This window comes from Caloenas nicobarica, chromosome 3, assembly GCF_036013445.1.
Source record: "Caloenas nicobarica isolate bCalNic1 chromosome 3, bCalNic1.hap1, whole genome shotgun sequence".
Lineage (NCBI taxonomy): Eukaryota > Metazoa > Chordata > Aves > Columbiformes > Columbidae > Caloenas > Caloenas nicobarica.
In genome coordinates this window covers 57,042,087-57,066,760 of record NC_088247.1, presented here as the reverse complement: position 1 = coordinate 57,066,760, position 24,674 = coordinate 57,042,087, and the positions used below count along the sequence as shown (strand labels likewise).

The following is a 24,674-nucleotide window of genomic DNA, read 5'->3' as shown; positions in this document are numbered from 1 at the left end:
TTTTCTTTTAGTCATTTTCTAATATAGTCCTGAAATAAATTTCTTATGTTCTGTTCACTCATTGTTTTTTGCTGCTTCAATGGGTTAAAGTGCCTATTACTGGTAAGTATACTGTGAGGAATGGGGAAAACTGCAAATCCTGAGGTGATTTGAATTGTGTGTGATTTAATATGGATAACACTACAATAAAAAGTGACTGCTGCATGTCACTCACATTATTAGGCAGTTTAGTGAGGCATAAACGTACTGAAATTAGCAACTTATGTGACAGTTCAAAGAATCAAGTTTCTTACTAGGAGATCTCATTTCAGAAGGCATTAGCAGGGTTTGCATTTTGGTTGAATTGTAGAAAATCCAACCCTTGGGGTGTTCATTTTTTTTCCTAGAGTGTTTTACTTCCTAATCTGCATCCTTTTCAAGGAAAATGGTAAACTGATTTCAAAGCAGCATAGGAGTGGTTGACTACTAATTAAAAAAAAAAAATCACAGAAGGGATTGACAAAATGGGATCACTTAATGCAGCTATGACATTTGGTTTTGATAAGAGGATTGGCGTAGCGTAGGACATTGGAGGAGGCTTATTTGTTTATACAGAGCAAAATCTGTGTTGAAATCAGCACACTCAACAGTTTCATTGCTTGACTGAAAGACCTGAGTTAAAATGACCACTCTGAAGTGCTGATTTGTCTTCCCAAATGGAGATGGTGTTCTGAAGCCGTAGCATAATTGCTTCTCTTTTTTACTGGGATCTCAATTCACTGTTACTTTGCTTTAGACAAATGACGTGCTGATACCACTACAGAGTTATTCTAATTTATTGTTTAAGGTGTAGTATTGCTGTTGATACATATTAGCCATTAAAAAAGTTACTTTGGGTGATAAAAGCTGGAGTTCCCAAGTACATTAATGTCATAAAGTTTTGTAGCTTCAAATAAAATACCCTTCAGACATTTTTATTGCGGGATGAAGGATTGCAAACTTTTGTATGTGTTTGCAGTTAAATTCCTTTATGTACTTCACAGTATTTATGTGCTGGAGAGTAAGTGCTGTGCGTTCTCAGAAATTAGACATGTTATTGAAGGAAGAGATTGAAAAGAGATGTTGATGTATATAGCAGCAGGTGTTATTGCCCCGCAGGTATCTAATGCATTGATTTCTTGTGAATACAGATGAAAACCACAGTGTGACAGCAGAGTCCAGCCGGCTCCTGGATGTCCCTCGTTACCTCTGTGAAGGCACAGAATCCCCGTACCAGACTGGGCAGCTGCACCCAGCCATCAGGGTGGCTGATCTCCTGCAGCATATTAACCTAATGAAGACCTCTGACAGCTATGGATTTAAAGAGGAGTATGAGGTGAGATCTTCAGTGGTGGGTTTTTGCTAGGAAAACTCCCTTTGAAAGGGGCAACCTTTTGTTTGCTTTGCCTTGCAAAAGAATGCAACTAAATGTTATGGGTTTAAGTGAAAAACAGATAAAGATAAGCAGGCATAAGATTCCTATATATGTAACCCAAAAGTGAAATAGTGAATGGAATCCTGTAGTTTGAGCGTTTACAAGCACCTGGAAAAAAGAAAAAAAAAAGTGTGTTCCTTAGGATATAAGAGGACATGCTCTGCTGAATCTTTTCAATGTATTGTAAGAAGTTGCCACCCATTTGTTGTTGCTTTTTAGTTGAAATGCTGTAATTAGTTATGTGAGCTTTCTGAGCCATCTTCAGTGCAGATCTCCTTAATTAGGTTAAAGTAAAGATTTAAGCTGGCTGGTTTTGCAAGAAGCACTGGCTGGAAGCACTCTCATGGTTTATTGTAGCATCTCAGTAGGGCAATACTGGGACTACACTCCCACTGAGAAGCAGTAAAGACTTGCTGAGAGTAGTAACGTCTTGAAGTTCTAATTAGACCTGCCTGAGCATGTCTACTTACAACTTTAATGTTAAAATGGAAGCAAAAAATTCCCAGCAATGGCAGTAGAAGATGAGTACAGATTCATTTTACTTCTGATCTCTGAATCTGTTGTGATTCTTTGGGATTAGAATATCAGGCAGGACACACAGTGAAGATTTGAATGGCACTGCCAAGGTCGCTTGCAATAGAGCTAGGTTTAAAATGAGTTTTCTCTGAGTAAGTAATCTCTTCTGACTCAGTTTTCAACCTTCTCTCCTTTCTGCAGCTGTCTCTACTGTAACATAAGAACTGGAATAAATAAATGTGTGGTTTTTAAAAGAATATTATTCTCTTTTCCTCTCTTTTACTTAAATACGCTTCGTTATTTCTATTCTCTAACACTATGCTCTGCCTAACTTCAGGGATAAGCCCAAGTGTCAACCACTGTGGGGGGGAGGGTGGTCCCTGATGCCACATCAGGTGTTTTCCTGCTTGCTGCTTCTTCTATTACCGTACACTACATCTTCACCTTGGCTTGGGCTTCTGGGTGTGCATTAAAGTTTTGTTTCCATGGCTACTGTGTACTTTCTGGAGCTAACTTACCCAGATCAGAGAGAACATCTGGAAGGAAAGAATAGCATAGACCTGCAACAGCTGTAAAATACCTATGGGCAATGAAGAAAAAGCCGAGGAGGAATAAAAGCTGCTTCTATCACTACTGAGAGATTAACCTCTTAAAAAGAGTTCAGAAACATAGAATAATTTTGCTAATGGCCAGGGGGAGGGATATGAGGAAAAACACCATGAACAATGAACATTGGCAGAGGAGGCTTCCTGATGGCTCTGTAGGAAAAGAAGTCATTTTACTAAGCAATACAAGTAAAGCAACTTAAGCTGTAGTAAACAGGCTATATATTATGGTGTCTTGTAAGAAGGGTGATTGGTCTCCCTGTGGTTTCTCAGCTTACTGCTGGTCCTCCGTAGCAAGGATGCCTGAACAAGTTTAGCCTTCCAGCGATTCCAGGATTTGAAATCCCTCTGGAGCCCCTCAGTGACTTGCCCACTGACCTGTAGCAGTCAGAGGGGGAGAGCTGCCCTTCTTCTCGAGGTGTATTTCTGTACCAATAGTACTGCCTGGGTGACCAGAGCAGACGAGCAAAGCTGAGCTTACTTTATGGTAGGGCAGTTCTTTTAAACTGTTATTTTTGGAGATAAATTAATGGTCAGAATGTTTTCTTTCGGAACGTTTTTATTTATAGAGTTTCTTTGAGGGGCAGTCAGCTTCTTGGGATGTCGCTAAGAAGGATCAAAACAGAACAAAGAACCGCTATGGAAACATTATAGCATGTGAGTATCGGTGCGCTTGGTTTGAGCGATAGCCGTAGTCGTGTGTTACTCGTGCCATGTTCTCTCTCTCTTTACAAGTCTCCGGTGGCGTAGATGCTTAATTCCCCAAGCGGAGAAGGAGGACACTGCCTTTTCCAGCATTCGTTTTATCCTTCACAGTTTAACTTTCTTCCTTTTATAACTCAGGCTGAATTTCACATTTGTACCTCTGTTGTGGTAAGCATATAACAGTGACAAGCTAGCACTCATTTGGATGTTAAGTCCGTTAATTCACATTTTACTATTGTTTTACAAATGCAATGGAACACGCAGGAATGAAGGTACCAGAGAAGTCCCTGAACGGGTAGTGTTACCTTTTCATCAAATCCCAAGTGTATTGCTAACCCTTATGTTGTGACTTCTTTATTTTTTTTAATGTCTCGATATGAACGTAAGCAGGCTGGGGTTGGAAGTAAGGAAACAGTAATCAGGATTTTTGGTTTTCTAGATTACCATCAGTGGAGCTGATGTTGAAAGGAACTTTGAGCAAGTAACCTGTTTTCTTTGTGTCTTTATAACCACCTATAACAATACCTTTCAACTACTCTTAATGAAGTTTAATGAATGTTTTAGAAGTAATTGGGGACCTCAGACAAAATGGTTTTCTTTGTAACTCTGTGTAAACACTATTTAAGGGTTGTAAGGTGCTTATTCCGGCTGATTTTGGTTTTCTAGATGACTTACCATAATATCTTACTTAAAAATCGCACTTCAAAAAGGCACCGTAACCACTTGATTTTTACAGATGACCACTCCAGGGTGATTTTGCAACCTGTTGAAGATGATCCATCTTCAGATTACATTAATGCCAACTACATAGATGTGAGTGGATTGCACAGCTTTCTCCCTCTCAATTTGCCAGCTTCTCTATGTGAAACTATTGCATGTTATGCCTACAAATGTATTGAAAGTTTTTTTTATTAAGAACAAAATGTACACTTTCCTTGTTCTACGTCCTAGTACTCACTGACATTGTTGTGCTTTCTTTCACATCTGACTTTGGTTTGGGCTGTAGATTTGGCTGTACAGGGATGTAAGTACCACTATATGTGAATAACAGCATCCTATTGTAAATATTTAATATAGATATTGTTATCAATTACTTTCCTCTTCTATTTGTATCAGTTGATAACTATGCATGCCTCATCTAATTTATCTCATCTGTTCCTTTAAAAAATTTCCTTTTGTGTGAATATTTTGTACTTGTTTTGAAAAGATAATTTTGCCTTTTAACATAGCTCTGAGTATTGTTAGGTATTGTTAGATAACTTGGGTGAAGTTGTCTGTTAAAGAGAATTTGCTATTTGCTTTTTTTTTCTGATTATTTTGGCCACTAGCTTTTCTTTTCCTCTTCCCATTTATATGTGAGAGGCTGGATAGTATGCTGTACTGTAGTTGTCTGAAAATGTACCTGTGAAGTAGCCGTAATATATGTTTGGCAAAAGGGGGTGATGATGGCCATTTGGAGGGGATTTTTTGTTTGTTTGTAATACCTTAGACAAACTATTTAGTTGACATTTATCTTAAGGTGGTAATTTAGGTATTACAAAGTATATACACACACACATATATATAAATATTTTATCGTAGTAGAAATTTCCTCACTTCTACGGAAAACCTCTAAAGTTTGAAAAGCTATACTTTGATCACAATATAAATGAAATTATAAATTTAAAAAATACCTGATACAGGAAATTTGAACAAATTCTGCCACATGTTTTTATTAGCAAAATATAACTTTAATGTAATTAACTCTTTAGGAATAAACAAGTTGTTGTATTCAAAGTAATTCCAAAGTAATTCAAAAAATATCGGAATAGCTAGTGCAAGTGTCCTTAAAATACGTGCTATGGTTACTTTTCTTTAGAATTGCACCTTACTAATTTTTCCTGCCCACTGTTAGTTGATAAATTATTTAAGACCCTTTTGAGTTTCCAGGATACCAAGATTTAGCTCCAGGTATATTGCTGTATTTTTAATTTGATATTTTAGCACAGCAGCCTCTGTGAAGTGTTAGGCCTGTGATATTTTGCCTTGGGCCTTAAACAAAAAAATGTTCCCAGATTTATAATAATAATAGTTCCTTGAGGCAGTTACTTCTCTTATTTAGGAGTAAACTGAATCTCGTTATAACTAGAATAGCTACAAGTTAAAACTGGCACTTTGCAGTTTTCAAGTGACGTTTTTACCTTCTTCTGTAAAGCATTGCTGAGTGTAAAACAGTGTAGCAAAGGTTCCACTTTCATAATTTGAAGCTGGGGATTGATATTGAAGACTCCAAGAGAAACTTTTTAGTCATTTGATGCAATCTTGGTCTCTTGTAAAGCCAAGAGTAAGATACTCAGAAGTTTTTTCATAAACCCCAGGGGAAGGTGCTCTCACTCTAGACAGGATAATGAAGCAGTCTGTGGACAAGGATATAAACTCCTTGGGTACATTGTAATCCTTCATTTAAGTAGCATCTTGTGAATACCTGGAATCCAAGGACTCATGTTCCCTGTAATGCAATACTTGAATCAAGTGGCCTAATAAATCTGTAACCTAGAAAGTAATTGGAGTTATTTCTCTAACATTTGCGCGTTGCAAAATTCTGTATTGTCTTCTCACCAGCAATAGTAAAGTTTCCTTCCTCTTTGTAGCTAATGTTGCTGGCAGTAGTCACAATATGTTCTGAATGATTTCCTCAAGAGCAGCAGCTCTTTGTCTACTTGTAGTTTGTATGCAGACGAGTAATGCTGTACAGTACCACTAGCACTGGCGTAGACCCAGCAAACTGGAAAGGCTTAGTTGTGTAGGGTTACCTATGTATCTATCTATATATGTATGTGTATATACTTGTATGGATCACGTCCAGCGTAATCGATGCACAATTAGTGCAGTAGCGCAAAATATTTTGCAGAAGATTCACTGCAATAGGACCTTGGTTCTGTGCACACACCACAATGTCCAGCTCCATCCCAGTTAGTTATGGCTTGGGTACCTACCTCTTTGTGCCTTACGAAAATGCACTATATAGAAGACAAAAGGTGTGTATCTTTTCATATTGGATAAATTGGGAACACAGATCAACTATTGAGATAATCTGGTAGCAAGGACAATTTTTACTAAATTTTAAATAAACACCCCAATGTATCTGGCTGGGGAGATAATGTCAATAGAGGACTAATTTTTAGGCCCAAGGGACCCGTCTAGAATACTCCTTCTTGGTGCACTGCAATGTCTGTTCAAGTTAGATGTTCTTATTTCCATTTTATCTGTTGTCATTCAAACCTTTTCAGTATTAACCATTTTTTTAGGTTTTGAGCTTCATGCTGCTCTTAAATATTGGTTTGTTCTGAAAACGTTGTCTAGAGATAAGAGTTATGCTTTTATTTTCCCCTCTCTATTAGTAATATGGTACTCAAACTAACTTATATTGCTGTTTTAGGGATATCAGAGACCAAGTCACTACATTGCAACCCAAGGTAAGAATCTGCCAGCATTAATCAAACTGAACAAGTGTTCTCTGTAGTGTCCAGCAGTGTTTTGGTAAAATGGAAGTAAATGAAAATAAAGCATATCCAATATTGTGAGTTGTTGTTGTGTGTTATGGTGAACTAACATAGCATGTTCTGGTGGAATGTGAACAAATGCAAAAATTGCACTAATTTGTCATGTTAGTTAGCTTTTGAGCAACTCTTTAGATGATAAATTCAGCTGAGTCAGAAAGTCAGAAGCTACTACCATGATTTCCAGTTGTGAAGATGAATAGAGAAAAGAGTCATGTGGACAGAGAATAGTTTCAACCTGCCCTGAGGCATTTTTCTTTCTGTATTATAATGTATTATTTTACTGTCTTGGATTTTGTCCAGGATGCAGACGGTGAAGATAGTAATGATAAATTAAATGCTGTCTCAGAAAATCTGGGTAAAGTAAGGCCAGAGAAGGACAAAGCCTCTTTGTAGGAAAAAGTGAGGGAAATCTTCACCATGTAATACCCTGCTAATAAACAGGGGAGTTAGAGGAAAAAAATTAATTTCTGTGGAAAGTATTCCTTTTGTATTTCTGATAGAACTCCTCACAATGTGCAAAACCAAATAGACTGCACGGAAATATCAGAGGCTATGAATTAAAGTGAAAATAATTAGATTTAGATGTGTCATTATTTGATCTGTGAATATAATGAGATAGCGGGCTGGAAATATCCTGTTATTTGTGCCCTCAGTTGATTATAGCTGCATGCAGGAAAGACAAACTAAAGGCTTGTTTTAAAGCAGGATCTTCACTTTTCTGTCCGCATTTTTTTTATTTTTGTGTAAGTGCTGTCTAAACAGGTCTCTCTATGTTAAGTCTACATTTGTATTTTATTTCTATTTTACTATGTAAATCATTGCGCATAATAGTGCGTAAAGGACGCACAAATTTATTGCTGCTTTAGTATGCAGCTTTCGATCTACCATATGAAGGAATACGGCTGAGTCTTCAGATGTGTGTTATATACAGTAATATTTATACTACTGCTGGAGCATGGTCAGGGCGCTGTTTGTGAGATAACTGTAACAGGGTACTGTCACTCAACAGAACGTGTCTTGTCTCTGCAGCAGAGCAGGAGGCAAAGCTTAAACAGTGGTCCTCTTTTGCTTCACAGAGAAGCAGTTAGGTTAGTTTAAAACAAACTTTTAAACTTCAGTGGGAAGTTTGTGGCTCAGCACCTACTCGTGCTTGCGCACTTGGCTGGGAAGTGCCCAGAGTCTGCACCGCTGGCCCTCCTGGCTGAGGCTTCACCCCGGTGTGGGCATCTCCTCGGTGAACGTCTGAAGAAGCTCACACTCAACACATTATATTTAACAATTGTAAAGCAAACCTAAAAATGTATGTAACTGTAGATGTAGTCACACATTGCTGTGCCCTTGTAGTTTTCAAGCAACTTTTGGCATTTCACTACCTGACACACCTGCTAATAGTTTCTTTCAAGTGGTAATTCAGTTAAGCTGAGAATATTCAGCGTTGGTTAGAAATAAAAATATAGTCTGCAAACTGGCCTGGTGGTATGATGATGTGGTTTCACAAAGCTTTCATCTTTGAGTAAGTGTGTTCATGTGTATCAGCACTGAAAAGCACTGCATTTTATTTTTAGTGTTCGCTTTGACTGGGGTTTTTTTGCAGAGTATTACCTTCATTTTTTTCTTACAGGTCCAGTTCATGAGACCGTGTATGACTTTTGGAGAATGATATGGCAGGAGCAATCAGCTTGCGTTGTGATGGTCACAAATTTAGTGGAAGTTGGGAGGGTAAGTTTTTCTTTTAATGCTAGAAGCCTAAAGAAAACCCTTCTGACAAGACACATTATCAGCAGAATGTAGAAGAGTCTTGTGAGGGACAGCCCTGCATCAAGAGAGGAAAGGAAAGGGGAAAGTCCAGACATTGTTGTGGTTATGGTATTGTGTAACATCAAAACTAACTTCTGAAGACTGTTGCTGTCTTGCTTTCATGAATAGTGAAAAATTGTCTGAATCCAAAATTCGTATTTCAGCAAACTAAATTTGTATATTGTCATTCAAATGAGCAGAGTGAGTGGACTAGTGAGCAAATGCACTTCTAAATCAGTGGCTAGAAATCAGCAAATTATTTACAGTTTAGCAGTAACATATCCCTCAGGGAGTAATATCAAGTATCTGGGATTACTTGCAACAGTTTGATTACTGATATGAAATACATCCCAGTTTAACAGAAGTGCAAAAGTATTCCATAGCTCAGCACTAAAAAAACCATGAATGCTAATTTAGAAATGAACTTGTCATCTAAGTACAACTGTGTAAAGCAGTGAAAACTCTGTGTAGCTAGTGCTTAACTTGACAGAACAACCACTAACCATGACAAGCCACATGAGTGCATGGTCATTTTGGAAATAAATGTGGTGTAATGTAGTACATGCAGTAATGTATCCTCAAGGTTTTATTGTCCTTTGGTGTAAAATGTATTCCCATTTTGTATTTAGGTCAAGTGTTACAAGTACTGGCCTGATGACACAGAAGTTTATGGGGAGTTCAAAGTGACTTGTGTAGAGATGGAGCCCCTTGCGGAGTATGTCGTCAGGACCTTCACTCTGGGAAGGGTGAGCACATCTTGAAAGGGCTTGGCAAAATACTGTCCCCTGGTAGCAAGGAGCATGGAGGAGGCTATGCTTACATGTCGTGTTCCTGTACAATACCAAATCCCCCTGTCTGGTTAGCAGGTCCACAGTGTAGGCAGCCTTACCTCACCATGGGAGCACTGCATTGCATCAGCGCTATCCAAACACACGTCTCGTTGTGGGATTTTGAATTTCCCCAGAAATGCTGACTGATATCTCCCCTCTCTGGCAGTCACCTCTTCTCTGTAGCCACACTTCTGAGCTGAGCTCAACTTCTGGGTTATGAGCTGAGCTCAACTTCTGGGTTATGAGTCATGCCTGTCATTCATCTCCACTCTACCCTGGATGCCGCTGAGTCAGTCTCAATCAAAGAAGAAACTCTGTGAATGCAATATATGTGATACAGCTGTGGTCCTCTGATAAATCATTATACTTGCCTGTAAAGGTAGCAGACCATTGTCTTAATTAGCGAAACTTCTGAAAATAGATGTGAGTTGCATCTAAGTCCATAAAAAAAAGCTAATAAAGCAAAACTAGCATATTTAATGGCTAGAGTAAAAATTATGAACTTCAAAATAAAAAACCCAATGACATCTTTAAGCTTCGTATGGTATTTGCTTTAAATAATTGGTGAAATGATGAAAACAGCATGTAGATTCTATCAGTGTGTGTTATCTTTATGTGAGTCAGAGAATATCTAGTCTACAAAACACTTTGAATGTTGGAACTTTTTTTTTGAATTTCAGAACCTTTTTTATTTTTTTTTTTCTTTCTCTCCTTTTACAGAGGGGCTACAATGAAATCCGTGAAGTCAAACAGTTTCATTTCACTGGCTGGCCAGATCATGGAGTTCCTTACAATGCCACAGGCCTCCTTTCCTTTATACGGAGAGTCAAATTATCTAACCCTCCTAGTGCAGGGCCTATTGTTGTCCATTGCAGGTGTGTACAGAAGAGATAAATTGATTCTTTTCCACAACTGTCTATGTGATTATTTACAGTATTCTTTTGTGAAGCATCCATCATTTTGAAGTGTTTTATTTTTGTTGTTCCCTTTTTGAATTGCCTAATTCACACTGTGGTAGGATTTGGCTGTCTACAGCAATGTTTGGAAATAACCAGATTCTAGTACGCTTTTCCTGAACAGAACAGAAAGAGATTTTTCTTTTTCCTGCAAGAGCTGCACCAGCTAAATCATACGATACTTCAGGCTCTCAGTTTAGGTAGCCTACAACAATTTTGTGACATCATTCGAGAATAAGTGTAGATACAGCTGCTTTGATAGCTTGGTGTTGCATATAATGTCTGAACAGATTATTAATTTAAATCAAAGTAAACAAGTAGGTGAAGGAAGATGGGGTGAGGTTAATGGCAACAAATACAGAATATTTTTTTTCCTGTGCAAATTTCCAAGGTTTGTGTTGTTGTGACACAGTCCTTTGACAAATAGAATTTTCATTCAGCACTGTAAAATGTTTAATTATATTCTGTAGACAAAGTTAATTTACAGATCTTAAGAATTCACTGTGCAAAAACTGTCCATAGATTTATATAAAACCAAAATGAATCAAGAGAGATTCTTGTGTATGCTGTTAAATGCGCTGCCTGAAACAGCTTAGAGCTTGGCTAGTAAAACATACACTTGAGTTTCCTATTATAATGTATTACTTAAAAATCATCCTTAGTCTTATTAAATAAAACCAAGATCTGTCATATTTTGAAGTGCATGACTTTAATCATCCTCCAGATTTCAATATAACTAATTTTTCTTTTTTACTTTAAGTATTGATCTGGGCGATAGAAGACGGAAACTTTTTTTTTTCCCTGTTACTTAGTAGATCAAATCTGATGGAAAAAGTTTGCTTTGGGCACATCAAAAGATTTGAAGGACATTATGAAGAGGAGAGCCTAAAAATTAGATAGTGGTTATGATGTGAGAACTGAATGACTTTATAGAAATGGTGTCAGTTATGGGTTCATAAAGTTCCATAGGTGTTTTCATGGGGCTATTCCTAACAGTATTTACTGATTCTTTTTAGTGCTGGTGCTGGACGGACAGGTTGTTACATTGTGATCGATATCATGTTAGATATGGCAGAAAGAGAAGGTGTTGTTGATATCTACAACTGTGTCAAAGCTTTACGGTCTCGTCGCATCAACATGGTACAGACAGAGGTATGGCAGTTACCTTCAAAGCACCTGATGCTTTCTGAACCGTGCCAGGTCAGAATTTCACTGTTACTCTGAAGAGAGCAGGCACTGGCCCTGTTGAGAGGTTTATCTCCATTGGGGGGCATTGCTCAATGCAAACAGCATCCAGAACCAGGATGGTGCAACAAACCTGGCAGTTCTTTCAGTCTTCACACAAACAAGTGCCCAGCTAACTTTGTAACAGAAGGAAAGCAAGGAGGATTTTTCAGGGAAGACCCTACAGTAGGCCTGTCTGGCACATCTCTGCTCAGTTCTGGTACCAGCAATTCCAGGAATCCAAAGCTGGAATTTCAGCAGATTCCCACTGGTTTTAGACTATCTCAAATCACTTTATCCATAATCTGAATTACATGTGGAACTTGATGTCCATTTCACTCTCCCTTGTCCACTCTGTTTTTATTTGCTTCATTAGCCTCATTGCCATGCCTTTTTCCTTTTCTACCCTTTTTGTCTTCCAACATGCCTTCAGCAACTCCACATTACAGAATCACAGAATGTTAGGGATTGGAAGAGACCCCGAAAGATCATCTAGTCCAATCCCCCTGCTGGAGCAGCAACACCTAGATGAGGTTACACAGAAACGCGTCCAGGCGGGTTTTGAATGTCTTCAGAGAAGGAGACTCCACAACCTCCTTGGGCAGCCTGTTCCAGTGCTCTGGCACCCTCATTAAAACATTAAAACCATTGCTTTAGTGATGAATACATAACAGCTCCCATTCTGCCACCAGAGCATCGCTGACTTTCCACGGAAACATAGTTTATTGATTTACATTAAGACAGGATACTTGAAGTGGTTTGCCGCTTCTCTCTCCTGGCCTCCATGTGGACATCTACCTGAGAAGGTATTTCACCCACAATATTGAACATGACCACATGCAAATCTCTGCAGTTGGCAGCCAGGCATATCAAATGTAATTTGGTGCAGTTTTTATTCTATCCTGCAACCTGTGGCAATTGAACAAATAAACGTTCCCGATCAGCTACTCCTGTGACAGGGCCATTAACCTTTGGTAGGTGCGTGGAGTAACACCCCTGCTGCTGATCCTTTCTCTTTCTCTCAATTTTGCCTCTTACCTCTCATCTTCTCTTAGAGGTGCTCTTACACAGCAAGATAAAGCTGCAAGATATCTTGCTCTTACACAGCAAGATAAAGCTGCAATTGCAGCAAGTTCTTGTGATGGTCATCTAGACAACAGTGATGGCAATAGCTCCCTAGCTATGTTGGTAAGACAGTACAGGCTGTAGAACCAGAATACAACCATCATCCCTGGACATGTGCTCTTGTTACAGGCACATGTTAAAAAGTTTATGCTGTTAATAACCTCATTAATGTCCACAGTAGCTAGGTGAGACTGGCAGAGTTCTCACACTTTGCTGTATAGACATGGTTTTACATCTGTTACTCTCAGGGTGAGTAAATATAATTGGGATTGTGTAAAAATTGACAGGAGGCCTGACTGACATAGTAATGCAGCTGTCTAGGACTCAGGTTATCTCAAGGCAAGTCAGAAGAAAAAAAAAGGTGAAGAAATGCTGTCTCTATTGGGACACACTTGAGTTTATTGCAAGCCTAGAGCTGGCTATCAGACAACTGGTGTACTAGCTTGCATGAGCAGAACGCAGCATGCCAAATAATTGCTAGTCGCTCTAATAGTGCTTGCAGCGATTTACACTTTCTACTAGCATTATAAGGCTGATGGCTACTTTTTAAGAAATCAAAATGAGTAAAACAAACAAGTCACTGGCATATACACAGAAACCCACAAGCACCACAAGAAAACTGAAAACCTCATGTTAAATAAATTGGTATACCTGTTCTGTTAATTTTACTGAATTTAAACTGGTTCTGAAGAAAACATCCTTGTTAACTGCATCCCAGTTAGGACAAGATTGTGTTTGTACTAAGGCATTATTTAATAGATTGATGGACGCTGCCTTGAATGAGTTTTACAGTGTGCAGGAGATCTATTTATCCTAAAAGAAGGAAACTTCTCTTATTTTTAATGTGTATAATGTCTATAATTTTTGTTTCTTTGCCTAATTTGGTAGGAGCAGTACATCTTTATTCATGATGCCATTCTAGAAGCTTGTCTGTGTGGAGAAACTGCCATTCCTGTCTGCGAATTCAAAGCTGCTTATTTTGATATGATTAGAATAGACTCTCAGACAAACTCTTCACATCTCAAAGATGAGTTTCAGGTATTCACAGTTTCTGCTAACTCTTCATGTGACAACAATTTTTTTGCCGCTAGATACGTTTGATTTATTTTAAAGGGAAGGGTTTTCATATCGCATTTATAGCATTTGGTCCCTTACTTCTAGTCTACAAAATAAAGCACCCGTGTTTATGTGCTTTGCAAAGTTGTTTTAAATATTGAATATCCTCCTTTGAATAAAACTACGGTAAACATATGCCTGGCATAAAGAGCACTGACTAGGAAGCACAGAGTTTTGGCCTGCACTTGCACAGCTGGGGCAGAGGTCTTTAGGGCTCCAAAGGATCCTCTTGTTTTATTCCTTTTGGAGGGGATGGTGTCATGCAGAATCTGTTCAGTGATACACGGAGCGCCTTTCATACCTGCGGCTTAACCCCCCCTTGAAAAGCCCTAGGACATCCATCAAACAGATATGGGCTCTTATTTGCTACTGTCTTCTTGCTAATACCTCAGGTTTTCCCATATTGCAATATTTTAAATTAAATCTTGAGGAGTCTCGAGCCCGCTGTCTGTTAGTTCAGTGTGCTAAACCGAGTGTCCTCTCTCCCTTAGACCCTGAATTCTGTGACCCCGCGCCTGCAAGCAGAGGACTGCAGCATAGCCTGCTTGCCAAGGAACCATGACAAGAACCGCTTCATGGATATGCTGCCACCTGACAGATGTCTGCCTTTCTTAATTACTATTGATGGGGAGAGCAGCAACTACATCAATGCTGCTCTTATGGACGTAAGAGACTGTCTTCTTTGTCTGCATAGTGTGCCGTGAAAAGCCGTGTAATATGAGAGATAGCGCTTGCTGGTTTAAGAAAGGGTAATTCTTTCTTACCGTAGTTCCCAGTAGAACAGTCCTAATGAAGAAGGGTGGGGGTAATGGGTAAGAAACCCCACCGGCTTGTGTTGCTTGTTCAGGTTTGTTATCTTTAGTCTTTTACCTCCTTGTGGGACCTATTGGAAGTCTCCCCTTTTCAGCAGCATTATATAAAGGTCTGTCTCCAGCCCTTCAAATCTCAGCAGGATCTCAAAAATCTGCAATTTGTCAGAAAGTAAATATTACCTACCCCAGCATGAGGTTACTGTCACTATTTTGTAAAAAAAAGGTTATATTTGGGTAGGAGAGACAGGGGAAGAAGGAAAACAATTGTTTCTTTGGCATGTTTGGGGATAGGGTTGTGGGGTTTGTAGTTCATGTTTTGAGTTACAGCTCGTTAAAGTTTAAACAACAGAAGTATTGTCAGGGGAAAAGGTGAATTAATGGGGAGAATGGAGAGGAACCTGCTTATCTGATTAATAAAGCAGTTCATCGCATGTGCTGTCAAATACCTGCCTGTGCCTGCCATTAGCATTTCCCAAGTTAGGCCCCTAAAACCACCTTTACAGTAAATACTTAAATAAGTGGCTTGATTTTCAGGAGCATCTCCCCTTCCTCAAAAATGAAGTGCTGTCAGAAACTGCAGTGTCAAGAAGAGATGCTGGAATAAAATGGCAAATAGCAGCAGAAATCATCGAGACTGAATGGTATATTCGTCCCGGAGTTCTGCCTGAGCTAGTGCAGGAAACCTTTGAACTGCTAGTAAAATGCAGTCCCTAATCTCACAATTAGCTATTGTGCCAGAAAAATAGAGGAGTAGCATGTGTGAGACCAATCTATTAGGGAGTCACTGGGGCCGAGTGGATGAATTAGAACAGTGAGCAGAATTTTGGGAGCAACCAAAATTGTTTAGAATTGCAGTAAAAATTACATTAAGCACCTGGATAAAATTGCTGTGCTATGGACCAACCAACACAGCTGTATAGAGGAGTGTGATTTGGGGAGAAAGGAAGACAACACAGGGTGGCAGGAGGAGTCTGAGTGTGTAACAGTGTGTGGCAGGCAGGGACAGGAACCAAGCAATGTATTAATGGATCAGCAATCAGAGGCAAGTAAGGAAAGACAGAAATGGTAGTAATAAAAGGAAAAAAAGCAGCAGAAAGTAAGTAACATATTACAATGAAGGTATATAACGAGGCTATAAGTACAGGGTTAAAACTTTGAGTAATAAAGGCTTTTTTCTTGCCCTTTCTCTTCTGGTTTTTGTTTGGTTGGTTTGGGGGGTTTTTTTGTTGTTTTTTGCTTTAAGACTGATTTACTCAGAGAGGGGGACCCCACTGCCGAGCAAGGAAAGGGGACTTTGGATAGCAAAACAGAAATGGAAACTTTCCCCTTTCCACAATGTACTTCTCCCTGTGTTCCCATAATAAAGTGTCTGTCTCCCAGTGTGACAGCAGGTCTCCTGCCTGGTCTTTTTGAAAACCGGATCATCTCAGACTCAGTACATTCTCTCATTTTAGGAAAGACCAGAAATGATGGGGAAGAGGGCTAGGAAAGCAACAGCTAGTACATGTTTTATTTCTTAAAAGTATAAGTGAAGAATTGATGTTGGTTCTTCCTCTTTGCTTCCTGGGCAGATCTAAGAACTAGGACACAAGCTGCTCCTACCTCAGTATGCTTCCTGCATTAGAAAACGATAGCAAACGTAGATAAAATTGTCAGCCTCCTTATTCTGTTGTCAAACAAGTACTGATGCTAAAGGCATTAATTTGTTATCTTCACAATTTACAGCAAGTAGAAGGGTGAAAAGAATTGTATTTTCTCCTTCTGGGCTTCACACTATGTTCTTCGATGGTATGTTGATATATTGCACACGAAGATCCCTCATATCAGTTTTCAAACAAGCAAGCTTCCATACCAAATTGGTTCAGCCACCCCACCAGGTCTTTTTCCTAGGCTAATTTACTCTATTTAATTCCATTAAAAAAAAAAAAAAACAGCCAAACTTCTTTCGGTACCAGCATGGGTGCTAAACATGGGGATTTCTGCATTGCATACAGTAGCCCCACCACTTTATATTCAAACCAGTGACTTACAATCCCATCCACCTACAAGAATATTCACCATCTTACTCTGTTTTTCAGATTAATCTGTCAGTTCTTCCTTGCTAGTTCACATCTATATTCCTTCACTGCAGAACGCTTCCATGTATAGTTGCAAATTGCCTGTAGAAAACTTGCGATCTCTCCTTTTGTACTTGCTGCTCGTAATACATGTTCTGCAGGGACTTGTCCCCTCTGCTATTAGTTGCATCTCAGTTAACCTATGCAAGGCTGGAAATCCCTGTTTGCAGTTGTGTGTAATGCAGCAGACAGAAAATGAAATCTGCTGTCATGACAGGAAATAGTATTTTGTTGTTTAACTCTTGGTTTCTGCTGGAAATGGGCCCCAGTAATCCTGAAGGTCAGTTCCGTGGGTGACTGTGGCTGTGGCACCAAAACAGAATTTGGGATTGAGCTTAGTCCGCAGTTCAGTCACAGAGCTGACATGTAACCTGCTATGGATGGGGTGACCTTCTGAGACCTCTGCACCCCTCTCTGCAACATGAGGAGAAGGCTTCCTGCTCAGTCTCCTGAACACAGTGCCTGGAATGGAGTTGCCCGAGTCTTCAGTGCCCCATGCATATCTGAACTGAAACAGGTCTTGGTCTGTAGCAAAGCAGAAGGCAGACCTGAGCAGAGTAACCTCTTTGTTCTTACCAGAGGTGATAATGTATTTTTAACATCAGCTTTGGTGAAATCTGGTGTAACTGATGTCACAGCTTTGTTCTATTTATATGGTTTTCTGTTGCAGGGTTCAAGTGGAAGCTATTAAGTACTTCCTGTACTGGTGCTAATAAAATCTTTTGCCTTTACAGAGCTACAGGCAGCCAGCAGCTTTTATTGTCACACAACATCCTTTACCAAACACTGTGAAAGATTTCTGGAGATTAGTGTATGACTATGGCTGTACTTCTCTTGTGATGTTAAATGAAGTCGACTTAGCACAGGTTAGTCTGGGGCACGAGTTTTCCATGTACCATTGCATGCTTTAATCACTCTGAATCCACTACACGATCAAAATGTAGAGCAGCGCAATGACTTTACAGTTCTTCTCTGCTTTACAGCTACTAATTGACACTTGTTTCACGGTAAGGGTTAGGTGAGATGTCTGCAGTGGAATAAGGCAATGCTCAAGTTGTTAACTCACTGTTTAATTATGCCCGTTTTGCTCTGGCACAGGGCTGCCCACAATACTGGCCCGAGGAAGGGATACTGCGCTACGGTCCCATCCAAGTGGAATGCATGTCGTGTTCAATGGACTGCGATGTCATAAACCGAATTTTCAGGATATGCAATCTAACAAGAGTAAGCATTATTGTAACAATATCTAACAGAAAAATATGTCATTTTTAATGCTCTCTAGGCTCTTGTGGTTTTTACTTTTGAATAATAGTAAAATGCTAATGTTCTCTATGACATTATCCAGAAAAAAGTCAGTCAAGCATCGATATCTAATACTGATGTCTAGTACTTTTCTTTAGCTACACACTAAGCAGAGAGAGCAGTAAGGTGATTGTTGTTCCATTGCGTTCTCCCTGATGAGTAGATGATGTATGAGAAGTATTCTGTTTGCTCGGCGTACAGTGAAAGAATTATCCCTCTAATGAACACATAGTGACAGGTATTTAATTCATAGCTTCTGTAGGATGTTTTCTGTGGTGAATCAGGAACAGGAACGCTGAGGCTGGTCATGCAACCATGCACCTTCTCAGCCTCAGATGTGAGAACCACAACAGAAAAGGAAGATTGTGGCACCCTGCAAAGTGAGGTGTGAAAAAAAACTCTGAAAGCTGAAAGCTTCTCTGCCTCTGAAGGCTTCTGCACCACCGTGCCTTGACCTACATTTATCATCGTTTTCTCAACATCGGTAGCAGTGCCAGTCTTGCCTTCTTGTCAACTCTTTCACACCTTGCACCATCTTGTCATGTTGCTGTCCCGTAGTGTTTCGTGCTATTGCAGCATCTTCTCAAACCCTGTTTGCTTTGCAGTGTCTCCTCCTTTAGCTCTCCTCTGTAAATCTTTTTTTTATGTTGCCTACACATGAAGAGTTACTGATGCTTGTGCCACCATTATATGTACAGTTAAGCAGTAACCCCTATTTTACTTAGCATTGCTACTTTGTATCTTTCGCGCAATACTGAACTTAAATGCCACCAATTCCTACTTGGAGTATATGTTTAACTTCCATTAATGTTGACGAATGTCTGTGGGAAAAACTGATTACTGTATATGCAAAGGGGTTTTTTTTCTTTTATTTTGGTCACATTTTCATTTTTCAAAATGCAGATAGCAGTTTGGTTGTTGCCAGTGTTTTATCCAAACTTTTATTTTACTTACATTCTGAGCTCAGAAAAACATTTTCATCTCTTCATGCCTTGTTTAGAAGCTACAGGAAGCTAAGGTGTAGGCACACTGGCAAATATTATGCCATAGTACTTTTCCGTTGTATTTTGAGACTTCCTCTTTTTTTTGTTCATTTCTTGTTTTCACTTTTTCCATTTCTTCTTTTTTACGATGTTTTGATTTTCTACTCCTCTACTTCTTGTTGTCTCCCATGCCTTTTCGCCTTTACATCTTGTTTCTAAATATCTCTGCTCTGTTCTTCCTTTTCTAAAATCCACATTCCTTCTCCTTTTCATCATCTTCAGCTCCAATAAACTGAATAGACCATTTATTCTTCCAGTTATTGAGGCCTTTCTTTTGACAGTCTAATTCTATTCAAAGCTTTCCCCATGTAGCATCTAGCACATGGAAGGCTCAGAGACTGACAGCAAGGCTCTCATGATTATCATAGTCTGGCAAAAAGGGAAGACTACAAGAAAAATACACGTATTTGTGCACCAATATTACTTTCTATTTATTATGGGGTCAGTTCATGCATGGGAGACAAAGGTATGTCTCTTCATTTCTGTAAGTCTAAGAATTGAACGATGGTTTTAGTTGGTTATTGATGTTAAGGATAAAAACCCTTGACATGTAGAATCTAGGGAGTTTACCCATTTAGAAGTTGTCAGGATAGGTTACACTAGTGATGGATAAACTGTGATGTTGCCTCAATGTAGTTTCCTTTTTTTCTTCTCTTTTTTGACATCTTTCTTGAGCCCAAGTGATACAAATTAATGGAGACTACCATGCAACATATATACGTGTTGGAATCTGTCTGTGATATAAACACTTAGGTTTAATGTTAGCTTTGTATTTTGGTTTTCTAAACCAAGACGTAAAAGTGCCATATTGACCTAACTTTGGTTTCTGTCAGCCACAAGAGGGCTATCTGATGGTGCAGCAATTCCAGTATTTGGGATGGGCTTCTCACAGAGATGTACCAGCTTCCAAGAGATCCTTCTTGAAGTTAATTCTCCAGGTCGAAAAGTGGCAAGAGGAGTGCGAGGAAGGGGAGGGTCGGACCATCATCCATTGCCTGTGAGTAACTGGGGTAGAGTCAAATTGCTGCTCTTCAAATAAATGCTTATAAATCAGTTCTTGTTTCAAGTTCAAGCAGCATTCTTATGGCTACACACTTTCGCATTAGGAAAAAAAAAAGTATCACTGCTACTATAGGTTGGCTTTTGGTCAGCTTTTGCATTTGTCTGTGTCAGGTCAGTGTACCATGGGAAGGAGTATTTTGGACATGATACTACAGTACATAATAGCATGTTTTTCAGGTACAAAATGTGTATCGATCAATTTATTCTATACAGTTTCCCTAAGGAAGTCTTTTATGCTGAGTGCCAGATAGTTATTTTTTTGTGTATTTCTTGCATAGCATGTGGTGCATTTTTTCCAGAAGGCCTACTATATTTTGAGGGTTTTAGACTGAAAACTATGGATATGTGAAATCAGAGAAAAATTGAAAAGTTCTGTAATACAGTACATGATCCTAAAACTATTGTTGGTAAACGCTGACTGCTTATCTGAGCCTGATATTTAAATGAGAGCTGGTCTGGGAATTTTGAAAAGGTGGCGTCTTTTTCTCCTCAAGCAGAGAATGACTAATCTCCCTCCTAGCTTATTTAAATCTAAGATTTAAAACTTAGAAATTGATTAATGCATTTCTCCTTACTTAAAAAAAAAAAAAGGCTTATGTTTAAATGTTCACAATTAACTTGTGGCCCCTTTCTGCCCACCCCTCCTGATTATCTGTGGAACCTTCTGGCTAATTCAAGTTTAATAAGAAGTACCTACCTTAATTTCCTTGAAATGAAAATTAAGATAGTTCAGAAGTGTCCCCAAAGGTCAGCAAGATATCAAATCAGTGATGCCTTGGCATTACTCTGGCTAGATAATCCTCATACCATAGGTTAATTTAAGTGAGTCTCTTTCCGGAATTAAGTGGAAAATGTTGTACTTGCTATTGAAATTAGTGTATTTCTAATGCCTATGTAAATTATGCTATAGCATAACTCAGCAGCATGGTAGGCTGTAACAGAAAAAAATCAAAAGAAGTAATTAAAAGGAAGGTCAGAAACAGCAAATGTCTCAGACCAAACCCACTGGAGCTGCAAGGAGATTGCTAAAGCCTGGTCTCTCTGTGGGTCTCACAAGTCCATGGTACTTACAGTGAAAGAACAGAAATATGTTTTGGATGTTCTCTTATGCCATAGTGACATTTAACCAGCTCTTTTCCTTGTCTACAGAAACGGCGGTGGCCGGAGCGGGATGTTCTGTGCCATCGGCATTGTGGTTGAGATGGTGAAAAGGCAGAACGTGGTGGACGTTTTCCACGCCGTGAAGACTTTGCGGAACAGTAAACCCAACATGGTAGAAACTCCGGTAAGCACCAGCCCATGGAGGTTACTGCAAACAGCCAGCGAGCCCGAGGCTCTCTTGTTGTGTGAGCTGTGTCCTGTGCCCACAAAACAGAGGAAACCTATATTGGGCACATGGAGAAAGCAACATTTATTGAGAGTACACACAAGTCAGCGTCATGAGGGGCCAGGCTAAGCATTTTACACTACTTTTTTGTAGCGGTACTGTGCTTTTCACAGAAAACATCCTGAGTTAACAGAATGCACTTTAATCTTCCAAAATAACCTGGTCTATTTGAAGAGAAGTTGCAGTGGGCTGTGCTCATACAAACTGTCTTGAAATTTTAGAGAGCAAGGCATTTCTTCTTGGTAGGAATAAGCTGTAAAGTCCAGATTAGTAGCTGGAGATGTGAATATTTTCCTTCTTAGTAACAACTGCTACTTTGGAAGCTGTATTGAGTAATGGTAATGTCTGTTTCTCAGATCTGTAGTAGTCAAAGTGATACCCCAGAACTTCAAAATCAAAGACGTGAATCTAGTGTGTTGCAAATGAATATATAGAATCATAGAATCATTTAGGTTGGAAAAAACCCTTAAGATCATTGAGTCTGACAGTTGATGTAAGTAATAAACATTATAAGCCTAAAATAACAAAACCACAAGACTAAAGATTTGTTTGTACAATGCCAGAACTCAAAATAGTCTTCGTTCTTCTGGTTAGTCTTTATGTGTACAGTATGAGTGTGTATCCATCCATCTGAGGGTCTCTTCCAACCAAAACGATTCTATGATTCTATGTGATCACTTCAGTCATGAAAACTGAACACTGTAGAAAGTCACTAAAAAATTCTCCGAAGTGTTTTTTCTTTTCCTTCCTGTAGGTGACTGTGAAAGCAGGTTAGACAGTGTTTGGGAGTTTCTGCCATTTGACTCTCACGCTGCCAGCAGCCAGTGTCACTTTTCAGCCAGATGGCTGCCTGCAGCATAAAAATCAGGGATGCCAATTGAAATTAAAAACGTTTTGCAGTTTATGCATAGTGAAAATTGCTTCTGACCCTGTGAACTTGCATATTGAGCAAAATGGCTGTAGCTGCCTCTTCCCATATTGCCCTTTTTTCCAGGTGTCAGTGTTTGCTTAGTATCAAGTAGCTTCTGTGGCATGATTTGCTTAATTATTGTGCATCACTTCCATCCCTTGCCACTACATAAATTAAGATGATGGTTAAAATGTGAACAGATAGAGCATCTGTAGCAGCGGTGACACTGGGCTAGGTGTTGCTGGGTTTGCTGCAAACACTTTGCAGTCTGCTATGCCATAGACATCTGAGACACAACATATTGAATTGCTACCTGGATTTCAGTTCACTGCTGTGAAGAAAACAGGTCAGATCACATGGAAAATTACTTGTGTCACTGTAAAGGAAGGCCAAGGTAGATTGTGTGTGTTTCTGATAAATGGTCTGTAAACTTGCATTTAGTTTCAAAATAGGCCTGAATTCCATTGTAGCTTTAATCTGCAGTTACTGAATTTTTGTAGTTCCATGTTTCTGTTGTGTGGGTTTTTATTCAGAACTCTTGAGCAGCAGCAGCTGTCGAGTTGTTAGCTAGAAAACAAACCAGGAAAACCAAGGTATGACACTGTCATATGCCCTACATTCAGCAACATGATCAGATAACAAAAGCGAGCAGTGCAATAAAGCCTTTATGGTATCCTCACCACTTCCTGCTAATGGATCACGCTGACTTCCTTTGCAAACAAAAATAAATCACAAGAGCAGATTTGTTTCTTTAGGTTGCAAGGACAATAGAGATCAAATTCATTTCCTTGGTTTTTCTCCTCCTTGCCCTCTGTTCTCTCCGTCCTCCTCCCTCTCCCCCAGTATCAGCTCTGAAGAGCAGCCTTGTTCGGGAGAAATACTGACCATGGTGAAGTTTTGAGCTTTAACTCCTCTTTTAAACGTGCATCTGATCTCCTGGACGTTACATCAACATGACCGTACAAATGGGCTGTGGGCCCAGCGCATCTTCATGTCAGAGTTCAGTATTCCCGAACCATTCCCTGGCTCTCCAAGCGGCAGGCACTCGTCAGCTGCTCAGTATCAGCTGACTTAAATACAAATGTTGTATCAGAGTCGAGGTGCTTTCACTGCAAGAATGCTCTGACTGAGAGAACTTCTCACGTTTGATAAACCAGTTCAGAAGCTGAAAAAAATCAGAGAAGCAAATCATTGCATTTCAGGGTCAGGTTTTTCTTCCAGTTGGTTGGTTAGGGTCAGTTTTTAAATCAGACCTGGTAATACACTTGGGTAGTAGTTGCGGGAGGGGAGGCATGTCAGGCTTGGAGTTAAAATTGCATGGTAATTAGCAAAGACTATTCTTGTTTGTAGATATTGCTGCTAAGACTTCAGAAGCTTAATTTAACGACTTCTCTTTTTATTCCTCTTTCCCCTTAAAGGAACAATATCGCTTCTGCTACGATGTTGCGCTGGAGTACCTGGAATCCTCCTAGTCGGAATGGATGTGACAAAGTTCACCAAATACATGAATCTCAATAAGCTGTTTTGACAACAGTTCTTGATCCTGTGAAGAAAGATTTTAGGGGAAGAGGGGGGTGGGAGGGATTTTAAATTTTAAATGCAAAGTATTTTTCTTATGAAGTTGTGTATCTTAATAATAAAAGAACTCAATCTGTTTCTATGCTTGTATACAGTATCAACATTTAGTGCCACATAAATACTATGTAATGAAAACCAGAGTCAGAAGAGATTTGCCCAAATTAGGACTTTTCAGTGTTTGTATATGCAGCCGTCTCTCAATTACAGTAGAGCGACCATCTGTTGCATGTATCAATATTTTCTATATGGTATTAATTTTTCTTTTTTTTTCCTTTTGATACGTTGTTCAAGTACAATAACAGTGCAAATTGATAGTAAGGTTCATTCTTTATACGTTACAAGTGTTGCATATATATATTATATATAGTAAGAAAAAAAACTGGCTTATTTTGTTTTAATGTGCAATGATGGCTGGATCACATAAAGATCTTTATAAAGAAACTTAAACATAAGCCAAAGACTCAAGTGTAAATATGTCTATATGGAGAAAGCACATGTATTTATTGTTTACTTGCATTCCTTTTTTGATGGCTGAAAAAAGAAGAATCATTTTTCTTGAAGAAAGCTTTTTTTGCTGAAATCAAGTGTAAACAA

The 24,674-nt window shown here is 39.2% G+C and overlaps 1 protein-coding gene across 3 annotated transcripts in view; it reads left to right on the top strand.

Annotated features, from left to right (window-relative positions):
- Nucleotides 1-24,058, top strand: part of PTPRK (protein tyrosine phosphatase receptor type K) — a 322,787-nt gene extending 298,729 nt beyond the window's left edge. For all 3 annotated transcript variants that reach the window (XM_065632502.1, XM_065632504.1, XM_065632501.1), the window contains 15 exons: nt 1,170-1,354; nt 3,144-3,231; nt 4,016-4,092; nt 6,698-6,734; nt 8,443-8,540; nt 9,248-9,364; nt 10,169-10,323; nt 11,421-11,556; nt 13,642-13,791; nt 14,361-14,534; nt 17,533-17,664; nt 17,897-18,022; nt 19,977-20,140; nt 21,355-21,490; nt 23,921-24,058. In XM_065632502.1, the coding sequence (XP_065488574.1) occupies nt 1,170-1,354; nt 3,144-3,231; nt 4,016-4,092; nt 6,698-6,734; nt 8,443-8,540; nt 9,248-9,364; nt 10,169-10,323; nt 11,421-11,556; nt 13,642-13,791; nt 14,361-14,534; nt 17,533-17,664; nt 17,897-18,022; nt 19,977-20,140; nt 21,355-21,490; nt 23,921-23,974 (1,829 nt within the window). In that variant the 3' untranslated portion in view covers nt 23,975-24,058. The remainder of the gene's footprint in view (nt 1-1,169; nt 1,355-3,143; nt 3,232-4,015; nt 4,093-6,697; nt 6,735-8,442; nt 8,541-9,247; nt 9,365-10,168; nt 10,324-11,420; nt 11,557-13,641; nt 13,792-14,360; nt 14,535-17,532; nt 17,665-17,896; nt 18,023-19,976; nt 20,141-21,354; nt 21,491-23,920) is intronic.
- The last annotated feature ends 616 nt before the right edge of the window (nt 24,059-24,674 follow it).